Source organism: Tachypleus tridentatus, chromosome 11 (genome assembly GCF_004210375.1).
Source record: "Tachypleus tridentatus isolate NWPU-2018 chromosome 11, ASM421037v1, whole genome shotgun sequence".
Classification (NCBI taxonomy): domain Eukaryota; kingdom Metazoa; phylum Arthropoda; class Merostomata; order Xiphosura; family Limulidae; genus Tachypleus; species Tachypleus tridentatus.
In genome coordinates, this window is record NC_134835.1 from 9,174,913 (window position 1) to 9,201,334 (window position 26,422).

General features: G+C 33.2%; 1 protein-coding gene across 2 annotated transcripts in view; it reads right to left on the reverse strand.

The window, feature by feature from the left end:
* The window catches only part of LOC143231662 (cell adhesion molecule Dscam1-like), a 147,875-nt gene that overhangs the window by 49,390 nt on the left and 72,063 nt on the right, over window positions 1-26,422 (reverse strand). Inside the window, exons 7-15 of one of the 2 annotated variants that reach the window (XM_076466234.1) lie at window positions 23,742-23,917; window positions 17,599-17,871; window positions 15,572-15,979; window positions 14,592-14,753; window positions 13,383-13,667; window positions 9,785-9,904; window positions 6,336-6,509; window positions 4,829-4,976; window positions 235-383 (exon numbers count right to left, since the gene is read on the reverse strand). In XM_076466234.1, coding sequence (XP_076322349.1) covers window positions 235-383; window positions 4,829-4,976; window positions 6,336-6,509; window positions 9,785-9,904; window positions 13,383-13,667; window positions 14,592-14,753; window positions 15,572-15,979; window positions 17,599-17,871; window positions 23,742-23,917 — 1,895 coding nt within the window. Of the gene's footprint in view, window positions 1-234; window positions 384-4,828; window positions 4,977-6,335; window positions 6,510-9,784; window positions 9,905-13,382; window positions 13,668-14,591; window positions 14,754-15,571; window positions 15,980-17,598; window positions 17,872-18,142; window positions 18,292-23,741; window positions 23,918-26,422 lie in introns of those variants that run through there. The other variant, XM_076466235.1, reaches the window with a different exon arrangement.

Sequence of the window (26,422 nt, forward strand, 5' to 3'; positions counted from 1 at the left end):
CTGTTGATTTTAATACATTATAAATAATTCTAATGCCTGTTAGTTTACAATTATCAGTCTGGATAATTAAATTCTAGTTATATCAAAACTTGGGATATTCTTTTACCCTGCATAAAATATAACATATTTCAAAACCTAAAAATTTTATGTAAAATTTTTATGATTTAAATCATATCTGTTACAATAATTATTGTATCCACTAATAAACAATTAAATATAGAACATGATACAAACCTTGCACAATTAATTGCAGTCTAATCTCATCTTGACCAAATGCATTTGTTACAAGGCAAACAAAGCTCCCAGTGTCACTTCTCTGAGACTCAAAAATGGTGACTTCAGATTCCATACCAACTTTTGTTAGTTTCTCATTTAGAGCATACCTGCATCCAATAAAGAAGCAAAAAAATACACCCATTCTTTAATAAGTATAGGTGACAACTATGAAAAAATAAACAAATATATATGGAACTAGTTTCTTAAATATTGCAACAAGTTTGGTGTAAATAAATATTAACATTTCAACTAGTGAGCTCTTTAATATCTGCAGTGATAACAGGTTATCCAAAACAGGAATACAAAATAAAGGTGCAGAAATAAATTTATAACTAATAACTCATATTTTACCACCCAAACAGTCGGAAATTCACAGTATATCCATTATATGCATTAATATTTCTCTACAGATATTGCATACATATTTAAACATAGGACCTTATTCAGATAGGACCTAAATCTGCTAAATTGGTATTCTGTAATATATGTAGCCATTATTAAATCTTATATGTGACCATAATGGGTTAAAATATATTAATTGAGTTAAATTTAAAATACAATAACGTTTTGTTATTATGTTTATGAGAATATTAAAACTAATGTTCTTATTTTCCTACTAATACAACCAAAGTGAGCTCCATTTTATAATATTTTAATGAACGAAAATACAAATGTAATTGGTTTATAAGAATCCTCGTTTACTCAAACTGAAAATAATTTTCAAATTGATACAATTATCTCTCCTCACACAATTGCTTTTTTTCAATCTTTCACTGCCCTCTAATAAATTGTAAAGAAATTTTCTCACTTAATACACTTGCCTTTATATTCAATAAATTTGAGGTGCCTAGAACAAGAGACAACCGTCTACCAACAAGGCCACAACACACTCACCTAGAGTATTTGGTTCTCTCTATACTACTTGATGTGAGCCATACTTTTAAAGTTAGGCCCACAAGAAACAGATAGCACTGGAAGTAATGAGGAGGGATGAGAAGTGTGTGTGTGTGTGTGTGTGTGTGCAGAGGTAAATATCTATTGAAAATATATTTTCAGTGTAAGAAAATGATAGCTTCCAACACCACACATGCCTCTTCTCACATAACAACTAGATTCCAAAACTGAGTAGATGGTGGGACCAGTATAAACAAAACAAGAGACCCACATGGAAAGCATCTACATAGTATTGAACAGATGTGCTCTGTAATTGAATTGTAGTGGACATTTTAGAGACTACACTACTTTTGAAACAAGTATGCTCTTTGCCCTCAAAGAAATGGATTTGAAGAGGATGGCATCAAGACCTAGAGCTAGTAAAAGAAAACCTTAGAAAACAAGATATAAAACGTAAATAATCAACAGAAGTCTCACTTTATCCTCAACTGTACAAACAAGACTGGAAACAAACCAACTCTGGTAGGAGAGGAATCACTCATAGTATAAAAAAATGGACACAGACAGGTAACTTCACACCTACACAGAAAAAACAAAAAGCCAACAGCCATTTCTTGGAATTATGAAAATAGAGGTATTCAGTGAGACATTGCTGGGTATTTTCTCAAACACAACAATGTCCAATCTTCAGAATTACAAGTCAGAAGACCTCATTATCAAAACCAGTATATACAATGTATAGTGGCCAGGACAAGCAGGCCATTAGTAATACAAATGTCAACAAATAGAGTGCCATACTGCAAGCAGTCAAAAGCATGATGAGGAAGTAGGCAAATGGCATTTGCTGTTTGCAAACTTCCATATCAACTGTAGGAGACAGGAAGCAGAACAAATCAAATCTGGACTTACAGGGCTGTGTCTAAGCCTCAGCTCAACCACAAGAACAGGGAGTCACTCTGTACTCAAATTATGAGCATAAAAATAATAACTATTATAACTCAATCTTAAGAGCAGGTAAGAAATATAGTGTATCCATCATTGTGAGGAAGATGTGAAATACCTACGCAACCGTAGCAGCATGGCATTGAACATTTTACAACCAGTATTATGAGGCAGATGAACTTCTCCAAACTTAAACATAGGAACAGAGAAATGAAGCATCCTGCAACTGGAATTCCAAAAAGTTGAACCACTAGTGATCTTGCAGAACACACCATTTCAACATTGAATGCAATAGCTTTAATGGTACTTGATATGGGTTTATAAGAAAGCATATCAAACCAGATAAACAATACCACTGAGCAGGATTGAAATAGATATCAAAGAAAAAGGAGACCCCTGAAATAAACCACAGTAAAAAAAGACACCCAAGTGAAAATCAAGCCAATGTATGTGGAATTGCCATAGGAAGTAGATGGTATCAACCAAAAATTGACACAGCCAGATGATGTAGGTAATGAGCAACAAAAGAAAGAGAAGTAATTCAATTCCAGCCTGGATAGTTTCCTCCAGAGTGCAAAGAAAATGTCCACTAGAGACACAATGATATATTGAACCTGATGAAGGAAGATGCAACAAAGATGATATCTTTCAGAGTGATGGGGGCAGAGTCACGTGACATGGAAGAGTTCCAGGAAAAAACAAAACAAAAAACAGGAACAGTAAGCATGAAAGGCAGCCATACAGTCACATAGCCTTCACAGGTCATAGGAGGTAATCTGGACCTGACCTGAGAAAAATACCTGATATGGAAGAGATACAGATGAGTGCAAAGGCAGCAAAACCCTGATAAAAGCTGAGGTATTAGGAGGGAACAAATGGTTTGGGTAAAACATAATATATGTACTGGGATAAAGGACATAGGAAACATTTAATGCAAAATAGTCAGACCAAGAACAACCACAAATCAGGAGAAAAAAAAATAGGTCTTGAAGGAAAGAAGATACAAGGACCATGAAACCAAAGGTTCAAAGGGAGGTTGAGAAAAAGCAAATAGAACGACAATGAAAACTCAAACAAGAATCAAAAGAAGATACAAGGACCATGAAACCAAAGGTTCAAAGGGAGGTTGGGAAAAAGCAAATAGAACGACAATGAAAACTCAAACAAGAATCAAAAGGGCATGATGAGAATGAAGAACTTCAAAAGACCAGAACATGAGGAAAAAGGTGGAAAGGATAAGACCTGGTGGAAACTGGTGAAACAAAATGTGTTCAGAATGGCTGCTTTATAACCAAACATGGTAAAAACTGAATAATACTGATCAGTAAGCCAGATGAAGGATTAAGAAACATAAGGAATGGAAGAATGGAAAGAATAGAATCCTTGTCAGAGATATAAGTGACTGAAAATAGTCCAAGGTCATTGGTAAATTGACAATATGAAAGGAAGGACTGAGAGGGACCTAACAAAAGCTATGTGTGAAGCCAAAGGGTTGGAATGGTGAGATGGGAGATATCAAATTGAAGTTGACACAGAAAAGTAGGAGACAGAGGGGGTAGATATGATGCTAACAGTAGATGCCTCTAGATAGAACCACCATGAGAATTTAACATAGAGTACTATGGATAAGGTAGATTACTATGGGGATGAGTCATACAGGTAACATAGACTAAATTTAAAGGCCTCATCATTTCTGACTTAAAGCATCTAACCATAAAGCCTCTGGATGAGAAGCTAGAGACCAGATAAATGGTAGTTTGTTTTTCATATGGGTGTGAAATGCAACTATGCGCAGGGTATCCAGATTAGAGCATAACCACTAAAAACTTTAAGATTGAGATCCCACTCAATAGAAATGACCATGTGAGGAATGAATACCTAATCCAAAATCTAAAGTATTGGACTTATCCAATTTAATTAACCAGTCTATATGAGTAGCCTCCTCAAGGAATAACTGGGTGTGGAAAGATGGCCCCCACTGTATAGTCGCCTATACCACTGTTAAAGGGCATGGAAAACCTAAGGACAAGAACATTAAAATGTGGGTAAATGACAAGGCATGGAAACAGGGTGGTGGAAAACAGAAAGATCCAGGATCAGGAGTCATGGAAGAGCAACTTGTGAGAAACAATGAGCAAGAGATAATGGAAAAGTATGTAACCTGATAACTTTAACACAGAACACCGAAGAGTAAGAACACCTAACCAAAAATGGCGTCATGCAAAAATAAAGCCACCCTTAAATCATTGAGGGAAGATAGGGGAAGACAGCATCACAGGCAGCACTTCCTTGGTATATAACAGAAGTTTGTATCTCCCCAGTAAACTTAGAAGCTGTGGTGGTAATCATAGTAAAACAACAATTCATTTGCAATAGTTTGTGTGAAAACAGTACTTAGTGCTTAAGGTCAGAAAGTAAGAATGAGCAAAGTAAAGTTATGCAAAACTAGTACAGAGGGAGTTACTCTGAAGAAAGTGTGTTGTACTCCTATTGGTGGAGAGAGGTATTGTATGATAAATGAGCAGCTTGGATTTATGGGGTATAGAGTCTGGCATATCAAGTGAGAAAATTTCTTTTCAACACATTAGAAGGCAGGAGAAGATAGAGAAAACCCATTGTGTGAGAAGAAATATTTGTTGTATTGGAATCTCTAGGACACATCACTTGATTCACTTCTTGTAAGTAAAAAAAAACTAAAGTATATTTGATAATGTACCTTTTTTTGGATAATGGGTTTAGTGGATGATTATTCTGGTTCCAAATAATTGCCATTGGTTTATCTCCAATAGCTTCACACAACAGTTTAGTTTCCTTTCCTTTATTCACAGTTATTGTTTTTTCATTCATCTCAAAATGTGCTGGAACTGTAACCAATTAAATCAGCATGAAAAACTGATATCTTACGATGTCTAAACATATGGATCTTTATATAATATCAAAATATTCCTCAGATAGTCTAAAATCAAGCTACTTTATTAAATTTTAAATATAAATGACAGAAAAAAACTTTATCCCATTGATTTATGATTAATTATTGATTTATCTTTATAAAAAAAAAAAATTGTGAATCTCCGTGCTGGCTTAATGTGCAACACAGTCAACTGTTTCATTGTAATTTTTAAACATGGCTTTTAACAATGGGATCTTGTATAAAAAAAACAACAAACTCGAATCTATATCATCAGTTTTTTTCCTTTACCATTCTTTTTCTCACCATATCTTTCAATATAATTTCTTCATTTTCTATTACACAATACTGAAGTTACTAGTCTACAAATACCTGAACCTTGTAAACTACTTTTTCTAATAATTTTAAGCACTTGAACGAAAAATGTATATATATTTATAGATGTAATTACATGAAAGGTCCAGGCCCCAAAATATTGTGGAAAGTAAACTGATTTTGTAAGTAAATATTTTACTCACCACATGTATCATATGTTTTATAGAATATTATTTTTTATACAGAATTACTTATATATATTGTTCAAAAGACTTTTTAAATAAAAACTTTGTCCAGTATTCTTGAAATTCAAAATTTTCTTCTCTTCCTTTTGTGATATATGAAAAAAATAAACTATACATGTGGGAAAATTTTAATAAACTTCTTGAACCAAAACCTTACAAAGATAGATACAAATGTAATAAGAAATTATGTACACTTGAGCCATCATAGCAATTACTCTCAACTGTTCTGTCACAGATTAATACATTCTTTTAGGAAAGTGTAAACACGATTTGATGCAAAATAAGGGGCATATAAGTTACTAATTGTTCAGTCATTTTCAGGCTTAGGTTAGTAGCCATGAATCTTATATATTTTTCAAAATTATTATTTTTGTAATTTATTACATTATTATGGGAGAGCTTGATGTTTCCTAGAGGAGGCACACAATCTACCACTTGAGAACCACTGGTCTACAGTAATTTATATGTATACAGTCTTGTATTAAACCAATTTATACATTCTCTTTTAAATCTTCCATTCATTTTAATAACATACAATTCATATAACAGGCATTATCTTAAAATCAGTTTGAATTATTTTACTGATTTAAGTTGATTTAAAGCAAAACTTATCTTAAAACCCCAATTAAATTTTTTAATATTGTACTTTTATAACTGATTGATTTCTCCGTTATTGTTCAGAGGTCTTTAAGTTAAAACTTTGTAACTGATTGTCCAAATTGATAATTTTCTGAATAAAAATACAATCTGCTTACCATGAACAGTCACGTGAACTACCTTGCTTAATCCAGACCCAACTCCATTATTGGCTTGGCATAGATAATGTCCTCTGTCTTGAAGTTTTGTATGTGCAAGTCTCAAAGTACCATTCTCAAATACTTGAAAGTCAGGTCCACTCAGTATCTGTTCAAAATCAGTTCCACTGCCAGCTAAACAACAGCATTAGATGGATAGATATATAAATAAAGTATAACACAATGTACTTATACCAGAACTGCATCATTTATCTCTACAAGAAGCTGTATCATCGGCATCACGTGACAGTAATAATAAATATGTAACAGCACCTATACCTTTCCAAACAAATATAACTTAATAAAAAATGAAGTTCAATGTTCCTAACTTATTTTGAGATCATTAGAGAAAGTATATTTCTTTACTGAAAACCCAACCTTCTCCAATTTAAGATGTTTTTTTTCAGGTCACACATTATATATTATTTCTCACTATGAAAATGTTTTGCACCTGTGAAATTTGTAAGTACTAAGAAATAGTATTTCTAGATCACTTAATTATTATAAATGTTAGTAGCGTGTTGTATTCATCAATTACAATAAGTGTTAGCAGCGTGTGATATTCATCAATTCTCAGAGAACAATATACTTTCAAATGAAAAACAAATTATGGTTTGTTTGTTTCAGATATTTCTGCAAAGAAACTTATGGGGTATCTGCACTAGCTATCACTAATGTTGAACCAATAAACAAGAAGAAGAGCAGTTAGCTAACAACACCTTAGCTTACTCTTGGAATACTCTTATCAAACAGTGAGATTTAGAGCTAGTTGAGTTAATCAGCATAACAATAACACCCATGAGTGACACTTATGTTGACTAGTGTTACATAAATTAACTGATTAATCAAATTTCAACAAAATAATTAAATACTTGAAATTAGTGTTTTTGATTATTTTTATTATTACTGTTCTCAAAATTGTGATTATATTCATTTTCATAAAAATAATCAACTAATTTTGACCAGTCAAAGTTAAGTCAAAGCAATCAACTGATCAAATTTAAGAGTTTCCAGTTATTAATATTTTGATTATTACAGCTATCAAAGTTATTGAAATATTCCCATTATGTTTGTGTGTAAATAAACAAAAATACACAATAGAATATCTGTACTTTACCCACTACGGGCATCACATGTTAATTTTAGCAATACAAGTTTGTTGGTTTTTATTTCAATTTCTTTAAGTTTTGGGCCAGCATGACATGGTGAGGAATGAGAGAAATTTCTGAACATTTTGAGGTCTTGGGTTTCAATATCAACTGCCACAAAATTTGATCAGCCATTTTTCCATGGAATATATATTAAGGCTACCTGCTACCATCAGTAATTGTGAACTAAACTTGGAGGTAGAACTCACCAAAAACTTTCATTACTTTACTTTATTGTTCAAATGGGTGGGATTCATACCATGGTTTGTGAACATTGTACCAATCACTTAATTGAATATAATATAATATTGAGCTAGTAGATTAACAGTTTAGTAAATACCATTACATTCCAAGTTCTAGTGGGATTTAACTGTCATACTTGTTATGCACCTCTGGCTTCAAAGCTTGTGGAGCAGAAATTTGTGGCAGTGGATATGGACACTGGACCTTTGGATTTACAGTTTGACATACTAATAACAAGGCTATTCTCAACAAATCAAGTCATGTAGGGGGAGAGTTAACATTATTGCATATCATTGAGGCATATGATACATCAGGCTTACCTGATTCTTACCTCTGTGGGCTGCAATATTACACTAGTTTCAAACGAGGATTACAATTGAAGATTTAATCAGACTATCTCAACGGAATTTATCCGTAATTGATATTCTACACTTTTCTTATTTAGAATTAATACCTCCAAAACTAGCTGATACTGTACTTACAAGTGACCAAATGATGAAAGTTGGTGGAGTTTAAGCCATTGCAGGTGAAAGAACTTGAGCTGTTAACCCTTTTTGAAACCTGATTTTTAATACTAGTGTATTTTGCAGTATGAAATACTTTTGAAGTATAAATAATGGATTTCAGGAGTTAATTACATGTACACACATACATAGTTCTTAAAAGTTTATAGCTTCCATATTTTTACAATTGGTATAACTTTATTCATACATATATATATTATTTATGCTGAAAGTTCACAATGAAGTTTCAAAAAAAAAGAAAAAATTATTCATTGCCAGTCATTACCATTATATTGTATAGCTCCCAAACACAGATATCAAACTAAGAAGTTATTATAAAAATTGAAATCATAGGTCAATAGTTGAGTAGTTAAATTCCTGATGTCTCAGCTCCTACTGCCTTTTTCAGTTTGTATTTGTTGTAGGAGGACAGTCATTCCAAGGTTTAGATATAAAAAGCAGCTGTTAAAATATCATTGTACAGGGTGGCCGTAAGTCCCTACCCATCCACATTGTGTCTAAACAACGTTATAATACTAATGATGAGTTGAAGGCAGCTGTTACTATGGCATTTGGAACAACAACCCCTGCTATGTTGAGGAAAATGTCTCACAGAACATGGTGTCGTATAATATTATGCATTGAGAATGAGGGACAGCACACAGATACATAAGATATATGGATGGGTGTGGGCTTACGGGCCACCCTGTAGTATAAATAGAACACTTTAAACTTCTATGGTGTATCACTCTCTAGAGTCATCTTTTCAATAATTAATACAAAATAATGGTTGAATAATCCTTACTCTGAGGAAGTAGAAAGAATCTTAACTTAGGTCATTCACCTTAAATTATGTTATAAATAATCAGTGAATTAGTTGTTTTTCTTTTCTGCCTATTCAATTTTCTATAATTCTTTATTGTTTGAAACAAGTAAACTAAAAATTCCTGAAATGCTTGCTTTGTAGCTATAAAAAAAAATTCAAAGTGATAGTCTCAGAAGGAACTTATTCTAAAACCCAAAACTGACCTGGTACTTTCATCGTTCATATTTGCACTCACACACCATTGTGTTTAGGTAATAAAATAGTTACATATAATACAACTAGATGGCAGAATGTCATAACTGTAGAGATACAGATATGTTTAAGCACCCTGTCCTACCACACTCACCCCCTCTTAAATATATCTACATAAATTATGCACATAAAAAAAATTTATCCCATAAACAATTTATTATAATGTTTTATTTCTATTGTACCAAAAATTACTCATTTAACGAAACAGGTAAGACGAAAGTAGGATTAATTTATGCATTTCTTTACAATACAGAATTTAAAGTACTTTATAGCTATAAAGTAAAGTATGCTTGGAACAATACTTCCAGTAAATCAGATTATAAAACACAAAATTTCATTGATCAGCCAGGACTATAAAATATACATGAATGACTTTTTGTTTGTCTTTACATTCTCTCACAAAACACCAAAGATCATTGTTTAGATATATTAACTTACACTTAGCTCTTTTCCATGTAATCTGTGGAACTGGATACCCCTTGGCCAAACAGTCTATGTTCACAGGCTCATTTAATACCACATATGTATTAGTTGGTTCAATCATCCAATAAGGAGGTACTGTAAGTTCAAGAACAGTTACATACTGGATACTATAATTATACAGTAGTGTGCTGCCTCAGTGAAGTTGTCTTTCAAAAAAAGACAAGGTTTACAGAAATCCCACTAATAGTTTGTAAATATTCACTTACTAAAACAAACACCTCTTAGTTAATAGGTGTAATGACAGTAATTTGCACTTAGGTCTTAAATTATTTGTTCAATTGTTTATAGTTCACTGACATTAATTTTGATAAAATGAAATAGAAACCCAATAATCTGAGCACTTTCAAGAAGTTTACCTATCAAAACTGCTTGGGTTAAAGGGTTTCTATTTCATTTCTAACAAGACTTCTTGAACCTACATGTTTTTCTAACATCATTAATTCTGATCAGTATTTATGATAAGGTTGTAGTAACCAAGATCAACTGATATCATGGTTTAGTAACCTGTATGATCACCTACATCTTTAACAGTTACCATTAATTATGAAAGTTAATAGATGTAGGCTACTAACCATGGCTGAAACTACATTTGTTTACTGTTTCTAGAACTGCCAACATTTAAAACTATATGCTTGAGAAAATCAGTATAATAACATCTACAAACATTTTAATAACAACTTGAATAAAGGAGGTCACTGTCACTAAAAGTAGGATATCCTATAATCTCTCTTTCCTTCTAATGCCAGTGAGACATGTAATTAGTTTCACTGGTATGCTGAAAAATCATTTAAAATTCATATCAGGGTTTCAATATCTAGATGAAAATCAAAGTAAGATTTATTTTTCACTGCTTAATAAATTTAACTTTTACAAGAACATAACTTAGGAAACAAAAACAGTTAGATAAATACACTATAACAGTATGTACACAGACTGTTGATTTCATTATATTAAAATCATTTTGAAAATGCAACTCAGCAAGTCACATGAAGTTATAAAGTTGCACTGGAATGAGATGCACTAGAAGTACATTTTGATATTTTGTGATGTCACCAAAACAGATTACTTTTCCTCACAAAACATTCATATCATAAAGATGTGTCAAGAACTAGGATTTAGAATTTGTAAGATGGAAATATCCCTTGTACTTAACAGCATTGGAAAAACAAAAAACTATGGATCAACTGGGAGCTAGAAAATGATATGCAACAATTTATATCCAAGTGATAAGCAACTGTGACATCTTTTTGCAGGTGAGAATCAATGAATACAAATGTCAGTGACAAAAGCTGTTTATGTGCCACAGGCAACAGTATGTAACATAATCAAGATAAATCTTCCTCTAGAAATGAGACCAACAGGGTATGGATTTACCAAGATAAGGGTTCCAACTGTACCTCATATTCAACTGCTGCATACCTCAAGCAGTTGAAAAAACGCCTTACTTGTATATGAGGTGGATTGTGGAAAGCTAGCAAAGAGAAGTGGTGTGTTTGGGGCATGACAGCCTTATGATAGAGATTTTTGCAATGGAAACTACACTGTCCAAGTTTTTGGTCATCAAACAGAGGATGAAGAACATAAGTTCATGGACTGTAACAAGACAGTGAGGCTCCAAAATTACTTTAACATAACAATCTCAACCTCCATAAATTTCCAGTAAAATAAAAAAAAAACAAAAAACTTGTGGCATAATAATAAACCTAAACATAATAATGCTATCTTCAAAATAAAGTGATTAAATATTTAGAAGCAATAACACGTATAAATATACATGAAGAACAAGATCACATTCTTCACTGGACAAAGAAAGCATGTTTAAATCCTAGATTTAAGCATACTTTGTTGGTTTAGCTCCCCATTAATTGATCTATGGTAAAAGGACCTGTTTTCTTTTTGAATATGATCTTGTTTTGTTCTGAAACACTTGATTCTGAAAGACAAAGGTGAAAGATGAGATGCTACACAGAAGAGATGAAAGCTGTCCACTTGTCACAAGATGACATTGTCCACTGTCCACTTGTCACAAGATGACATTGTCCACTGTCCACTTGTCACAAGATGACATTGTCCACTGTCCATTTGTCACAAGATGACATTGTCCACTGTCCACTTGTCACAAGATGACATTGTCCACTGTCCACTTGTCACAAGATGACATTGTCCACTGTCCACTTGTCACAAGATGACATTGTCCACTGTCCACTTGTCACAAGATGACATTGTCCACTGTCCACTTGTCACAAGATGACATTGTCCACTGTCCACTTGTCACAAGATGACATTGTCCACTGTCCACTTGTCACAAGATGACATTGTCCACTGTCCACTTGTCACAAGATGACATTGTCCACTGTCCACTTGTCACAAGATGACATTGTCCACTGTCCACTTGTCACAAGATGACATTGTCCACTGTCCACTTGTCACAAGATGACATTGTCACTGTCCATTTGTCACAAGATGACATTGTCCACTGTCCACTTGTCACAAGATGACATTGTCCACTGTCCACTTGTCACAAGATGACATTGTCCACTGTCCACTTGTCACAAGATGACATTGTCCACTGTCCACTTGTCACAAGATGACATTGTCCACTGTCCATTTGTCACAAGATGACATTGTCCACTGTCCACTTGTCACAAGATGACATTGTCCACTGTCCACTTGTCACAAGATGACATTGTCCACTGTCCATTTGTCACAAGATGACATTGTCCACTGTCCATTTGTCACAAGATGACATTGTCCACTGTCCACTTGTCACAAGATGACATTGTCCACTGTCCACTTGTCACAAGATGACATTGTCCACTGTCCATTTGTCACAAGATGACATTGTCCACTGTCCATTTGTCACAAGATGACATTGTCCACTGTCCACTTGTCACAAGATGACATTGTCCACTGTCCATTTGTCACAAGATGACATTGTCCACTGTCCACTTGTCACAAGATGACATTGTCCACTGTCCATTTGTCAAGAGTAGGTACACCCACCAGTTTTCTTTGAATTATTAAAATACAATTTTAATTACTTTATTTATCAAACGTCCACCTTCATTATTTTCGTGTTAAAGACAAATCTGAGTTGAATTATCTCTCTGACAAAAACTCTTGTAAACATCTGCTATTATTATGGATTCATCTACCTAACACCTGTTGGGAAACTAGTTTAATCCATTTTTTATTCTTTTGTTTCAATTTACAATTCTATACATTTAAGGATTATGGGTTATTCATCTCTTTCTGCACCCATTTCCATTAATTAATTTATTCATCTCGTTCTGCACTCATTTCCATTAATTAATTCCTTAACTGTCTTCATACATTGACCAGATAAAAATCTGATAAAATTCAATTTGTCAAGATATAAATGTATTTGAACATAAAATCATTTAAAAATTTAGAGCTATAAGTCTTCACAGAGTACAACTAAAAGGTTTGGAAAAAAAAATTATTAATTTTTATAACTTGTTGCTAGATCTATAAAGTTCAGAATTTATACAATTTTAAGTGACAGTAAGATTCAAATATCTTGATACTTTACCATCAACAACTAACTGAGCTGTATGCTGAACAGTTGCTCCATCATTGGCCGCCACACAAGTGTAATTACCATTGTGAACTGGTTCAAGCTTATCAATAGCAAGAGCCACTGAAAAACTATCAACAGCTCGTACGGATATCCCTAAATCATGAGGTATGGGAAGTCCATCCTTAAGCCATGAGATGGTAATCGGTTGATCTCCCTGTGCTATGCTGCAATACACTCGAGTTCTCATTCCTTCATGAAGATTCTTATCAAAGTGAAACTCTCCAATCAATGGGGGAACTGAAATTAAAACATGGTAAAATTCTTCAGTGAGCTCAAAAAAAAAAAAATCTATGAAAGACAAATGCTTGGCTCAGCTAACTTCACTGATAACATCAAAAAAAAAATCTTTGAAAGACCATTTCTTGGCTCAGCTCACTTCACTGATAACATATTAAAAATTTTTGAAAGACCAATTCATGGCTCAGCTCACTTCACTGATAACAACAAAAAAAATCTTTGAAAGACCAATTCTTGGCTCAGCTCATTTCACTGATATCATCAAAAAAATCTTTGAAAGACCAATTCTTGGCTCAGCTCACTACACTGATAACATCAAACAAATCTTTGAAAGACCAATTCTTGGCTCAGCTCATTTCACTGATATCATCAAAAAAATCTTTGAAAGACCAATTCTTGGCTCAGCTCACTTCACTGATAACATCAAACAAATCTTTGAAAGACCAATTCTTGGCTCAGCTCATTTCACTGATATCATCAAAAAAAATCTTTGAAAGACCAATTCTTGGCTCAGCTCACTGCACTGATAACATAAAAAAAAACATCTTTGAAAGACCAATTCTTGACTCAGCTCACTTCACTGATAACATTTTGAATACTTATAATACAAGAAAGAACATTAATCTGTTATTGTTGTTTTCTTTTGTGAGTATACAACAATGTGCAGTTTCCTACATGAATACTTAGTTTATTAGTCAGTGGCAAACTCTACTATTTTATGATACTAACAGCAAAACTTTCTTAAAGTAGCCTAAATTCTTATACATACAATACATAGTATAAGGATATATATAAAAAATATAACATTATTTCTCTCTTTAATTCTGTGATTAAGTTATCTTTAAAATCATTGTTCAAGTAAAATAATTAAACTCCAACAATAAGAACAAAATCGAATGTAACAAATTAATAATCTCATCTTACCTTTGACAGTGGCATAAAAGTCGGCTCTGGCACTTTGGCTTCGGTTATTTCGTGCAACACAAGAGTATATCCCTTCATCTTCTTTGTCATCCAGACTTATGATTTGTAAGGTTCCATTGTTATGTACTTTTTGTCTATGGTTGAATGGCAAACGGCGACTATCTAATAACAGTGGATGAAAAGAAAACATTTCACTAGTTTGTGCATCAATAATTTGTTTTCACCACTATCTACTGAAACACTGCTTTATATGAATGAGTAATGAAAGTGTAATGTTATATTAATAAACATAGGATAGTGAATTTATAACTAACAAATTCAGAAATCCTTCCTAAGTGACAAAATTTAAATTGTAAAGTTAATAGCTATATTCTTAAAGTAATGGTCTAAAATGATATGTAAAAAGTCCTGTTGGTTAAGAAGAACTGTTTATCAGCGACCAGAATTGTATAAAAGATTATTTATTTTACTGTCTACATGTATCTTGAAAGTTAAGGACAGGTAATAAAATAAATCTGCAGAAAACAATATGCATTTATTATCAGAGGTTTATTTTGAAGAATTATATTCAATTTACACTTTCAATAATACTTCCAATTTACGTTTTGTTAACTGAATAACATTCTTTTCAGTTAAAAGTATTATAAGAAGCCTGCAAAATCAACATACAGGGTAGCCCGTAAGTCCCTACCCATCCATATGTTATTATGTTATATTCAATTACGCATGTATTATAAATTTGTTTCTTTTTTTTCACAGAAATATGGCCATGTAAGCCCATTTACACTTGAAGAGAGTATTGTGACAAGTACGTGGGTACATGAGCACAAGAATACTGGTGGTGACACCCTGGATACATAAGATATATGGATGGGTAGGGACTTACGGGCCACCCTGTACATAGTCCTGACTTATTCTTACATGAAACTTTGAAAATAAGCAATTATATATAAAACTATAAAATTTTTGTGGTTAAATACCCTTCTCCCAATGAATGGAATCAATTGGATATCCAGCAACGTAACAATGAATTCTCATTGTTTTCTTGGCAACAACTGTAATATTTCTAAAGGGTCGAACAAAAGGTAGTCCATAAACGTCAACCTTTTCAATATGAGCTGCTGTCCCTGCACCATTTCCAGCTGCACACTTATAATGCCCTCCATCTTCAACTTGCACACTCGATATGTTAACATAACTCACTACTTCTTCATCTGTATTTACAAAATCTCCAACAATTACTCTACCAGTTCGGACAACCGGAGTTTCATCTAGGTACCAGGATATCTGGGGCTTTGGAGTCCCCTTAGCTATACATTTCAAAGACATTGGAAGCCCTGGTCGTAAAAGTTTCGGAAAAAAATGTTCAGTAAGCTCTGGAAGCATATCTGAAATAAAAATAACAGAAATATAAAACTACATGAAAACAAAGTTTCACAAGAAAGTTTTTCATAAAATATAACTTTATACACTGAACTAATATATAACTGGTCCATTTTTACAAAAGATTCATTTTGTAATAATGTTAATTTATTGTTTCTCTACAACTATGAAAATAAATATAATTTGGAAGACTTTAAATATAATATATTTATATATAAATTAAATTTGTTACACCAATGTTACTATGGAAGGAAATGCATCCATATGCAAATAACCGTTTTTAAATTACAAAATAGAGTATGCCATTCCAAAACATTTCGTAAAAATAGGTGGTATAAAATTAAATCTGAATGTGACAAGGCATGAAATATAGCTAAAATGAATTGCTTGGCTGTTCACATAAAATCCAAAAACATCCAAAGAAGAGTCAACAGTTTATTCTGTTATAATAGTTGGACTTAAATTTGTATGTTTTGTTACAGTATTATTTAAATGAAAGTGGTTATTCATTGTTATATTACATTATTAACTTACACAACTCTGTAGAATAATATTATACTAGCTCTTTCAACCATTGGCTATTATATATGTACATGTATGCACAACTGAAGTAATATGTTAGCATTCTCCATTCTTCTACGATGCATTTCTATAAACTACTTTCATACAGTTTCAATGTTAATTCCAGTGTTAATGTAAGGTCGTTTAGCCTTTTTTTTTCAGTTTGTGTACACCTTGATAATTATTCAACCAGTGGAGAACAGATAATGAATGTTCGCTTGAGCTTAGTGACAGTATGGCAAAAACGTTTAGTAGCATAAAGATGTTTGGTATACTGTAGCACACTTTTAAGTGGTCATCCAGTATCTGTGGCTTATCCTGTAGAAGTGTAGAAAGCCTTCTTATCTTCCATCGACAAAGTTCTTCATAAAAAATATCAGCTTTTGTCATCAAAAAATTATTATTTAGATCTAAACTGTGTGACTGTGAGTCCAGCAAAAAGAGCATATAGTGGCGATTTTAAAAGTGGAATTATCACAAACTGTATTGTAATGAAGTAATAGAGAAGAAAAATTATTCTTGTCTATTGTATTCTAAAGTAATTGAACCACTCTGTATGAACTTTGACGAAAAAAGCGACAATTATTTAAAGTTATGCATTCAACCTTAATAACCAACAGTGTAACAAACATTCGTATACATATTTTTCTTGTTTTAATATATTATTTAAAAGAAGTGGACGGTGTTGCCGTTTGTTTATTGTTTAAGTTTATCGCCAACAAGTCGTAGACACTTTACTGTAAAGTATATGACCTACATACTTGACAGTTGCTTCAGACTTCCAATTAAAAAATGTGAACAGAAGCCATTGCATGTGATTATTTCAAGTAAAATATGAATGCTTCACCATAAGAATGTACACTATGTAGAAAACTTTGAAAACTGTAAGCAGTTGTGTAACTATATAAGCAAAAAATATTACAACACAAAAATAGGGGTTTTGGCCAAATTCCCCATTCTGCATAGATGAGTTTGGTCTTTTTTTCAGCTCATTAGAAAATGTAAGTTGTTAATAATTAAACATTATTTACCACAGTTAAAAATAAGTCTACAGTTAACTGACCTCCAAGACTAAGCTCTGAAGATGCCTGTACACTCTCATATAAGTTCTGAACAAAGCACTGATACATTCCCTGATCTTTCTTCTCAACATTTGGAATCTCAAGCACTGACTTTGAAGAACTTATAAATCGTTTTGGTAATAAAGAAAGAATTCTTCCATCTTTCATCCACGTAATGTTGGTAACTGGGTAACCTGAGACTGAACAGTTGAAGATTGCTTTTGTTCCAATATCTACAGTTTGATTTTGTGGAATAAGTCTGATATCCAACTGTGCTAAAATACAAATATATAAATGTATGATAATGATACATTTTTTTAATTATATCAGCATCCCTTTAAACCTAATTTAATCACTACGTTAAGAGTTAATTTTAGACTGTATTAAAAAGGACTTATTATTATTTTCTTCTTCAATTATTCTTTAAAGCAAAAAATGGCTTACTCTACAAATTTAATAGAACTTAAATTTTACGAACAATATGCTACTTTAATTAGAACAATGAACAATAATATAGCTTCTGAAACCACGTAATATTGTACATACTGTTAAGATATTTTGAAGTTTTGCTCTTGATGTTGAAACCATTTTAGTCACGTTCACTTTGGTTCAATGTTATACAACTACAAGCTATAAAGGCCCCAAATCAGAATAAAGTTACTTATTAATAATGTTTTAAATTACATACACATAGGCATAAAACAGAACAAAACAGTGTGGTCAAGAAAAAAGCTTAGATTCTCTCTTTTAACCAGATACATTATATGTTTGCAGTCGCAATAATGAAAAAAATTTATTAAATAAAATTTTAATAACATTCAAAATAGTAGCATCGTCCGTAATGTATTACTAATAACATTGTAATTAATATAACAATGTACGTCTGACATTCCGTGTGTGTATGCATGCTAGCTCACATGGAAACCCAATATTTCTATTGGTTAATTGAACGGGAATTTTTAAATTCATTCGAGTACAAAAGTAAAGTCATGCATTGTTTTAAATCCTAGTAAAATTACAATGCTTATAATATAAACTTGAAAGGTAATTACATCAGTATAATAAAAAAATCTGTGAAAAAACACATTAAGATTTTTTAACCTTCCATGATTTATAAATAATGCAGTACGATTAACATCAATATCAGCAAATTTCCTCCAAAAACCATTGAAAAAATTATACGCACACACCTAGATCGACAACACAACCAAAAATAAATCTCAAAATACACCAAACTACAAAACCTTACATTGCTGTATACCATATATTCATCACATAACCAAAAAATAACCAACATTTGGAAAAACCTTACAACAAAACAGGACATTCCAGCAAACACCAAATTTATTCAAAATCCAGGTACAAAACTAAAGTCTATACTATGTAAAAGCTGTACTGACAAACACAACACCAACATAATTTATAAAATACAATGTAACAACTGCCACGACTTCTATGTTGGAGAAACAAGCAAAAAAGGGAAACCAGATTCAAACAACATAAAAAAAACAACTTTCACATATTTTTGAACACTGCAAATCAAATAAACACAACATAACAATGGAAAACAAACACCCAGATATTAAGTAGGGAAACAAATATAAACAAACGCAAAATCAAAGAAACCCTACTTATACAACAACTAAAACCAAAATTAAATAAATATATTAAGGAACACCTTTATACCTATACTAATTAATAACTTAACATCTATCTGCAGCACCACCTACAATCCCGTGCACGTTTACACTCTCGTCGCTAAGACACGTGTCCGGCAACGGTCAGTTGCAAACTCTTTCTTTGATAACTTGATGATGACCTAAGAAGGTCGAAACGTTGTTCTCTACTTCATTTGAATAAACGTGCTAATATCCATACCAGAAGTTTTGAGATACATTTGTACTTCAAGTGGGTTTTCTGTCATCACGAATTAGGCCTAAAGCTTAAATATCTTTGTACGCAATGTGCGAGTTCACCTGCTGTATAATCTATAGCATTTAGCTTTAATAGTCTCTGCTACAACTTCATTCATTTTCGATGCTCTACAGCTAACACTGCATCAAAGCTATGAATGATATAGAAGCAGTACTTAAAATGGGAAGAAGGAAGTGGAGAGTTTGTGAACATTTTGAACCTCAGTGTTAATTTCTTGTTTTCCTGTGCGCCCTATATTTAATATTATTATAATAAAACAAAGAAACTTATTATGTTAGATTAGTTAATAGAGTCAAGTAATAATACTAATTCGTCAACGAGCAGCTTGACTATTATGTAAGTCTATAAATGAGCTACAAGTTGTCCAAATGATTTGTAATTTGTGAGACAGTATTGACAGATATGGTCCAAAGAGCAGTTAAACTAGTTAAGGGTAAGTTTACAGCCGACAAAAAGGCAGAGGTTTTCTGACCGTCCAGAAAAGAAGTGGAAGAGTATCTTGCTTTCCCACTTCAAACAAAATATCTGATTACCCTAATCAGTAGCGGAATAAACACTAAAATGACATCACATAAGAGACGTTTAAAGTTGCAATTTGTACTGTTGTGACGTCAGTAAACCATGCTCCTGTCAGGTGGCCATGATGTCATGGTACAAAATTTTGTTCCGAAATGGAACATTGCTAGACCATCACGGCCACCTGCCACGATGGATGGTTACCTCACAAAGGAGAGAACATGTTTCTAGGTAGACATGATTCAATAAGTGCATGTCTCATTATGTCTATAATTAATTATTGATTTCATAGTTATTTAAATCATTTATAATTAAACACTAATTAATTAATTCATCCTAAAAAGAACTAATGCTAATCCATCAAAATTAAATTCCCTTACAATTTATATATCCTAAAAGGAAGGTATCCTAATTAAAACTTACTCTTAATTACTAATAGTGTATTTAAAAATTTTGAGTGGCATTAATCTAATAAATTGTCAAGGATATTACTTAACATGATATATTTGGATAAGATTATGACACGGAGAAAATCACATGTCTAAAATAAACAAATATATTTATCAATATTGCATAGTTAGTCCTAAAAGCCGGTGATTAAAGTTTTTAACAAGTAATATCGGGTACTATAATAATGTTATAATAATAAAGTCTAATTAATGTTCACTATTTTCTTTAGTTTAGAAATTATACAAAAATTTCAAAAGTAAATCAGCTGTACATTTTACTTACAATTAAAACTGAATATACAAAATCATAACTTGTTAAGTGTTACAGATGGTTACACATTAGGGAACATTTAAATGTTTACTCATATAACAGCGTGAATAAAACAATTTATAATTAATTAGAATAAATATACAGGGAATGTGCCAAAACAACAAGATTTTTTATCATTTATATAAAATGAACAAACACATACAAATTCTGTATCCTTCAATTTTTTCTAATAAAAGACATTAACTACCTTCTCTTTTACGTTTTATAAATCTACTAAGTTCACAATCCAAATAAGCTGTTATGTCCATTGTACTAAGTTTTGATCTAGAATTTCTGTATTTGTTTTAATTAACCATCAAATTAGTGATTAATTATAGACATGATGAAACATGTATTTCATGAGTCATGTCTACCAAAAAATATGTTTTCATCCATCATGGCCACCTACCATGATGGCCTAGCAATGCTCCATCTGGGAACAGAATTTGGTACTATGACATCATGACCACCAGAGGGCACGGCGTCAAGACGCATCATCTTTCAATTTAGCTGTTATCTTAAAGATGCATGAAGTTAATATTAATTTAATCCCTAGGATACATAAAATATTGGGGAATAATTCTGATAGAGCGGCTACTGGGGAATAGTTCTGATAGAGTGGCTACTGGGGAATAGTTCTGATAGAGCGGCTATTGGGGAGTAGTTCTGATAGAGTGGCTACTGGGGAATAGTTCTGATAGAGCGGCTACTGGGGAATAGTTCTGATAGAGCGGCTACTGTGGAATAGTTCTGATAGAGCGGCTATTGGGGAATAGTTCTGATAGAGCGGCTACTGGAGAATAGTTCTGATAGAGCGGCTATTGGGGAATAGTTCTGATAGAGCGGCTACTGGGGAATAGTTCTGATAGAGTGGCTACTGGGGAATAGTTCTGATAGAGTGGCTACTGGGGAATAGTTCTGATAGAGCGGCTACTGTGGAATAGTTCTGATAGAGTGGCTACTGGGGAATAGTTCTGATAGAGCGGCTACTGTGGAATAGTTCTGATAGAGTGGCTACTGGGGAATAGTTCTGATAGAGCGGCTACTGTGGAATAGTTCTGATAGAGCGGCTACTGGGGAATAGTTCTGATAGAGTGGCTACTGGGGAATAGTTCTGATAGAGCGGCTATTGGGGAGTAGTTCTGATAGAGTGGCTACTGGGGAATAGTTCTGATAGAGTGGCTATTGGGGAGTAGTTCTGATAGAGTGGCTACTGGGGAATAGTTCTGATAGAGCGGCTACTGGGGAATAGTTCTGATAGAGCGGCTACTGTGGAATAGTTCTGATAGAGTGGCTACTGGGGAATAGTTCTGATAGAGCGGCTACTGTGGAATAGTTCTGATAGAGCGGCTACTGGGGAATAGTTCTGATAGAGTGGCTACTGGGGAATAGTTCTGATAGAGCGGCTATTGGGGAGTAGTTCTGATAGAGTGGCTACTGGGAATAGTTCTGATAGAGTGGCTATTGGGGAGTAGTTCTGATAGAGTGGCTACTGGGGAATAGTTCTGATAGAGTGGCTACTGGGGAATAGTTCTGATAGAGCGGCTACTGGGGAATAGTTCTGATAGAGCGGCTACTGTGGAATAGTTCTGATAGAGCGGCTACTGGAGAATAGTTCTGATAGAGTGGCTACTGGGGAATAGTTCTGATAGAGCGGCTACTGGGGAATAGTTCTGATAGAGTGGCTACTGGGGAATAGTTCTGATAGAGCGGCTACTGGGGAATAGTTCTGATAGAGTGGCTACTGGGGAATAGTTCTGATAGAGCGGCAACTGGGGAGTAGTTCTGATAGAGTGGCTATTGGGGAATAGTTCTGATAGAGTGGCAACTGGGGAGTAGTTCTGATAGAGTGGCTATTGGGGAATAGTTCTGATAGAGCGGCTACTGGGGAATAGTTCTGATAGAGTGGCAACTGGGGAATAGTTCTGATAGAGCGGCTACTGTGGAATAGTTCTGATAGAGTGGCTACTGGGGAATAGTTCTGATAGAGCGGCTACTGGGGAATAGTTCTGATAGAGTGGCTACTGGGGAATAGTTCTGATAGAGTGGCTACTGGGGAATAGTTCTGATAGAGCGGCTATTGGGGAGTAGTTCTGATAGAGTGGCTACTGGGGAATAGTTCTGATAGAGCGGCTATTGGGGAGTAGTTCTGATAGAGTGGCTACTGGGGAATAGTTCTGATAGAGCGGCTATTGGGGAATAGTTCTGATAGAGCGGCTTTGCGAAGTTTTTAGAATAAAGGAAATAGATATAAATACTGGTATTGAATTAGCTCTGAAGTAATGAATAGCGAAAAGTATTTAGTAATCCGTCATTTTTTCAGTTGATAGAGTGCCAGTTATTTAGTGAAACATTCACATTAATTACCGTGTATATTTAGTTACTCGATTGATTAGTCTTGAAACTGTGTAAGTAAGTTTATTTATACATCAGTTTTGCTACCATTAGCGAGGTATTTCTTTAAAATGTCATTTGTAAACTTAGGCCTACATATATTTCAGGATGGCTGGTGTGGGCATTAATATGAAGATGACTTAAGAAATTCGAAACGTTGTTCTCTGCTTTATTAGTACAAGTGTTAATGCCCATACCAGTCGTCTTGAGATACATTTTTACTTCAAATAGGTTTCTCGTCTTTCATAAATTATGCCTACATCGCAATTTCTATCAGCAACTAATACTATCCTCTTAGTTAAGAAAGAATATGTTAATCTGTTGTCGGTACGTGGATTCGGTCTTAGAGTTTCATCAAAAAATTTGAAAGAATTAGCCCAATGAAGCAACAACATTTTAATACCACTCTCAAAGATAAACGGCATTCCAGGCTAATTCCTGTAATTATTTTTGAGTGTTGTTGGTTTTAATTACGTAAATCGAACATCTGATGTTTTATGTGTCCAATAGAACAAATGTGATTCACTTAAAATTAAATTACCTCTGACAATAAGCGTTGTTTCACTTTTGGTTTCACCAGCATCACTAACAACAGAACACAAAAACTTTCCACCATCTTCAGAGCTCACTTTATCAAAAATAAGGGACCCACTTAACTGGTTAATATGGTGTCCAAGTCCTACTGGCTTGTACGTTCCTTTATAGTCTTTAAACCATCTGCAAATAATAAACATCTTCTAAAAATGAACCTTGAATTCACCACAGAAACTTGTTTTGAGCACAATTTTCATTTAAATTAAACATTAATCTTGGAAATTTGATATTTCATTTTCAAAACTTTCTGAACTGTTATTTTTATTTGAACAAGTGTTTAACAATACCACAAAAAGTAAAGAAAATCTCAATGCTAATTTTAGCTTGAAGGTTTAATAACCTAATTTTTTTTTCAGAAGAAAAGGGTGTAATAGCTTAGAAATTACAAAAACCTAAAAATCTATTCCATTACGAAATGTGGTTCAGTATGGTTTACATTTAATCAAAGTTTGTTTTTGTGTTTTAGTCCATTTTCTTACATTCAGAATAAAACAGTTTATTTCTTTATAAAAAATGCCACCTGGTGCGACAGCGGTAAGTCTAAGGAAGATACTAGTGAGAAGTTGTTCTCCAGCAAAGTGTGGCTTCTTGTAACAGGTGAGAATCTATAAACACAAAGCCCACAAAGAGGATCATTGTCGTATTGAATTCGTACCTCCCACTCATTCGTTTTATGACTTTAACACTTTTAGAATTAAATGGGTTTTCATACTTTTTCATACAAAATCATGAATTTCTGTGCAGTTGTATTGTTAAATGAGAGCTGATAAACCATCGTTTCTTACATGAGATTGGTTACTGAAAACAGGCAAGGTGAAACGTGCTTTGAACTTGACATATTTACGATGGAGGCTTTTGCAACAGAAATCATGTCACAAAGCTATTGTCAAAATGCATGGTCGTTAGACAGATCATGACTAGACATGGCGACATTGACTGTGGTGACATGATGAACGTCCATAAACGTTTTAATATAACATTAGTTACCATAACCGTTGCATGACATGCCATTAGAGGGCGACATCCATGTTGACTTCGGGCAGTAAGAAAAATATAGAACCGATGACGTCATAGCCTCACGAAATGCAGAGAAGGCATTGCTAGGAGTCGTGAAATGACATAATAGTCTGAGTGTCACTTAGTAGAGAATGATTTGGTAGGAGTCATAATTCCATGATACAGCATCAGATGGCGTGGTGGTATAAGTGTGCATAATGTTCACGAGTGAACTACCAAAAGTGATGTCAATCAGCATGACATCAAATTTGTAACAACAAAGTCTTAACAATAATAATTTTATCTAATGTACAGTAAATTAATTTTACAATTATCACAACTACAGTTTTGTTTTCTAAGTAAAACTTTAAATATGCTATATTAATCGTATCAACTTTATAGTTTTTGCTTATATATTGTGTATGTTTCACAAAGACAGACAGTATTTCTGTAGGTGACATTGTTATTATTAGGAGGTCATACTAAAATTCTATAGGTGGATGGTCTTATTAGGCATACTGTGTGTATTTTACAAAAGTAGATGGCATTTCTACAGATGGGCAGTGTTACTATACATTTGTAGGATTGTGCATAAATTTCACCTTGTCCCAACTTACGTTAAAATTTTTCATTTATATATTTAACATACTATATATAACATCTACATGTCCTGAAAAGGATGTTTATTTAAATCTCTTAATAATAATTTTATGATTAGCTTTCTAAATTGATTTGTTCCACTAAATTTAATTTTAAAGAAGCTATGTAAATAACTATGTCTAACCATTCCTGTTGCGAAAAATATATTTTTACCTTTCTGTAAATATTTTCATTTGAAACATTAAGTGAACTATACATACAGGTGTTCTTTCTGCTTCTATCTGTGGTCATTAATCAGTAACATTGAACTCAAACGATACAAAGGTTGATATAGACAATTCCTAAATAGTGTGGACACTTTAATTCTAGTGGGCATTCAGCCTGTCTCACAATAAATATTTTTGGAACAGATCAGTTATAATTCATTGTATATGTTACTATTTATTATTATACATTGATTAGTAAATTATATCGCATAAGTATATTTCCATTATGCTTAACATTGAAAATAATTTTTTTGAAAATTTACATAATCAGTAGATGGTGAATCCAATGGTCAGAATACAGTAACTTAACTAGTGAAGGTCGCTGAATTTAAAAGTCAATACACATCGTTTTCGGGTTCTCTCACTTTTTTGTAGTGATACAAAACACTCAATATTTGACAGGACATGCTCAACATGTACATTTCTGTTAGCATATAATGAGGCTAACTGATGGCAGTGAGGCAAAGGCCCAGGTAAACGAAACCTCGTTATACCATAAAACCTTCAAAGTGCCATTGGGTGATACCTTCATTTAATCATAAAAGGCACAGTTTTTGGATTTTATTTGCTCATAAACACTTGATACATGAAGAATTATTGAAATAATAACCTGAGTAATAATTAATAAATGTTTGTTACTTTATAGATTTAACGTGCCCCATTACATCAAACTAAATATCCAATAGAATGGAAGTGCCCACATCATTCACTGATTATATATATTGACCTTTCTTTTGTTTGTGTTAATGACCCCAGATAGAAGTAG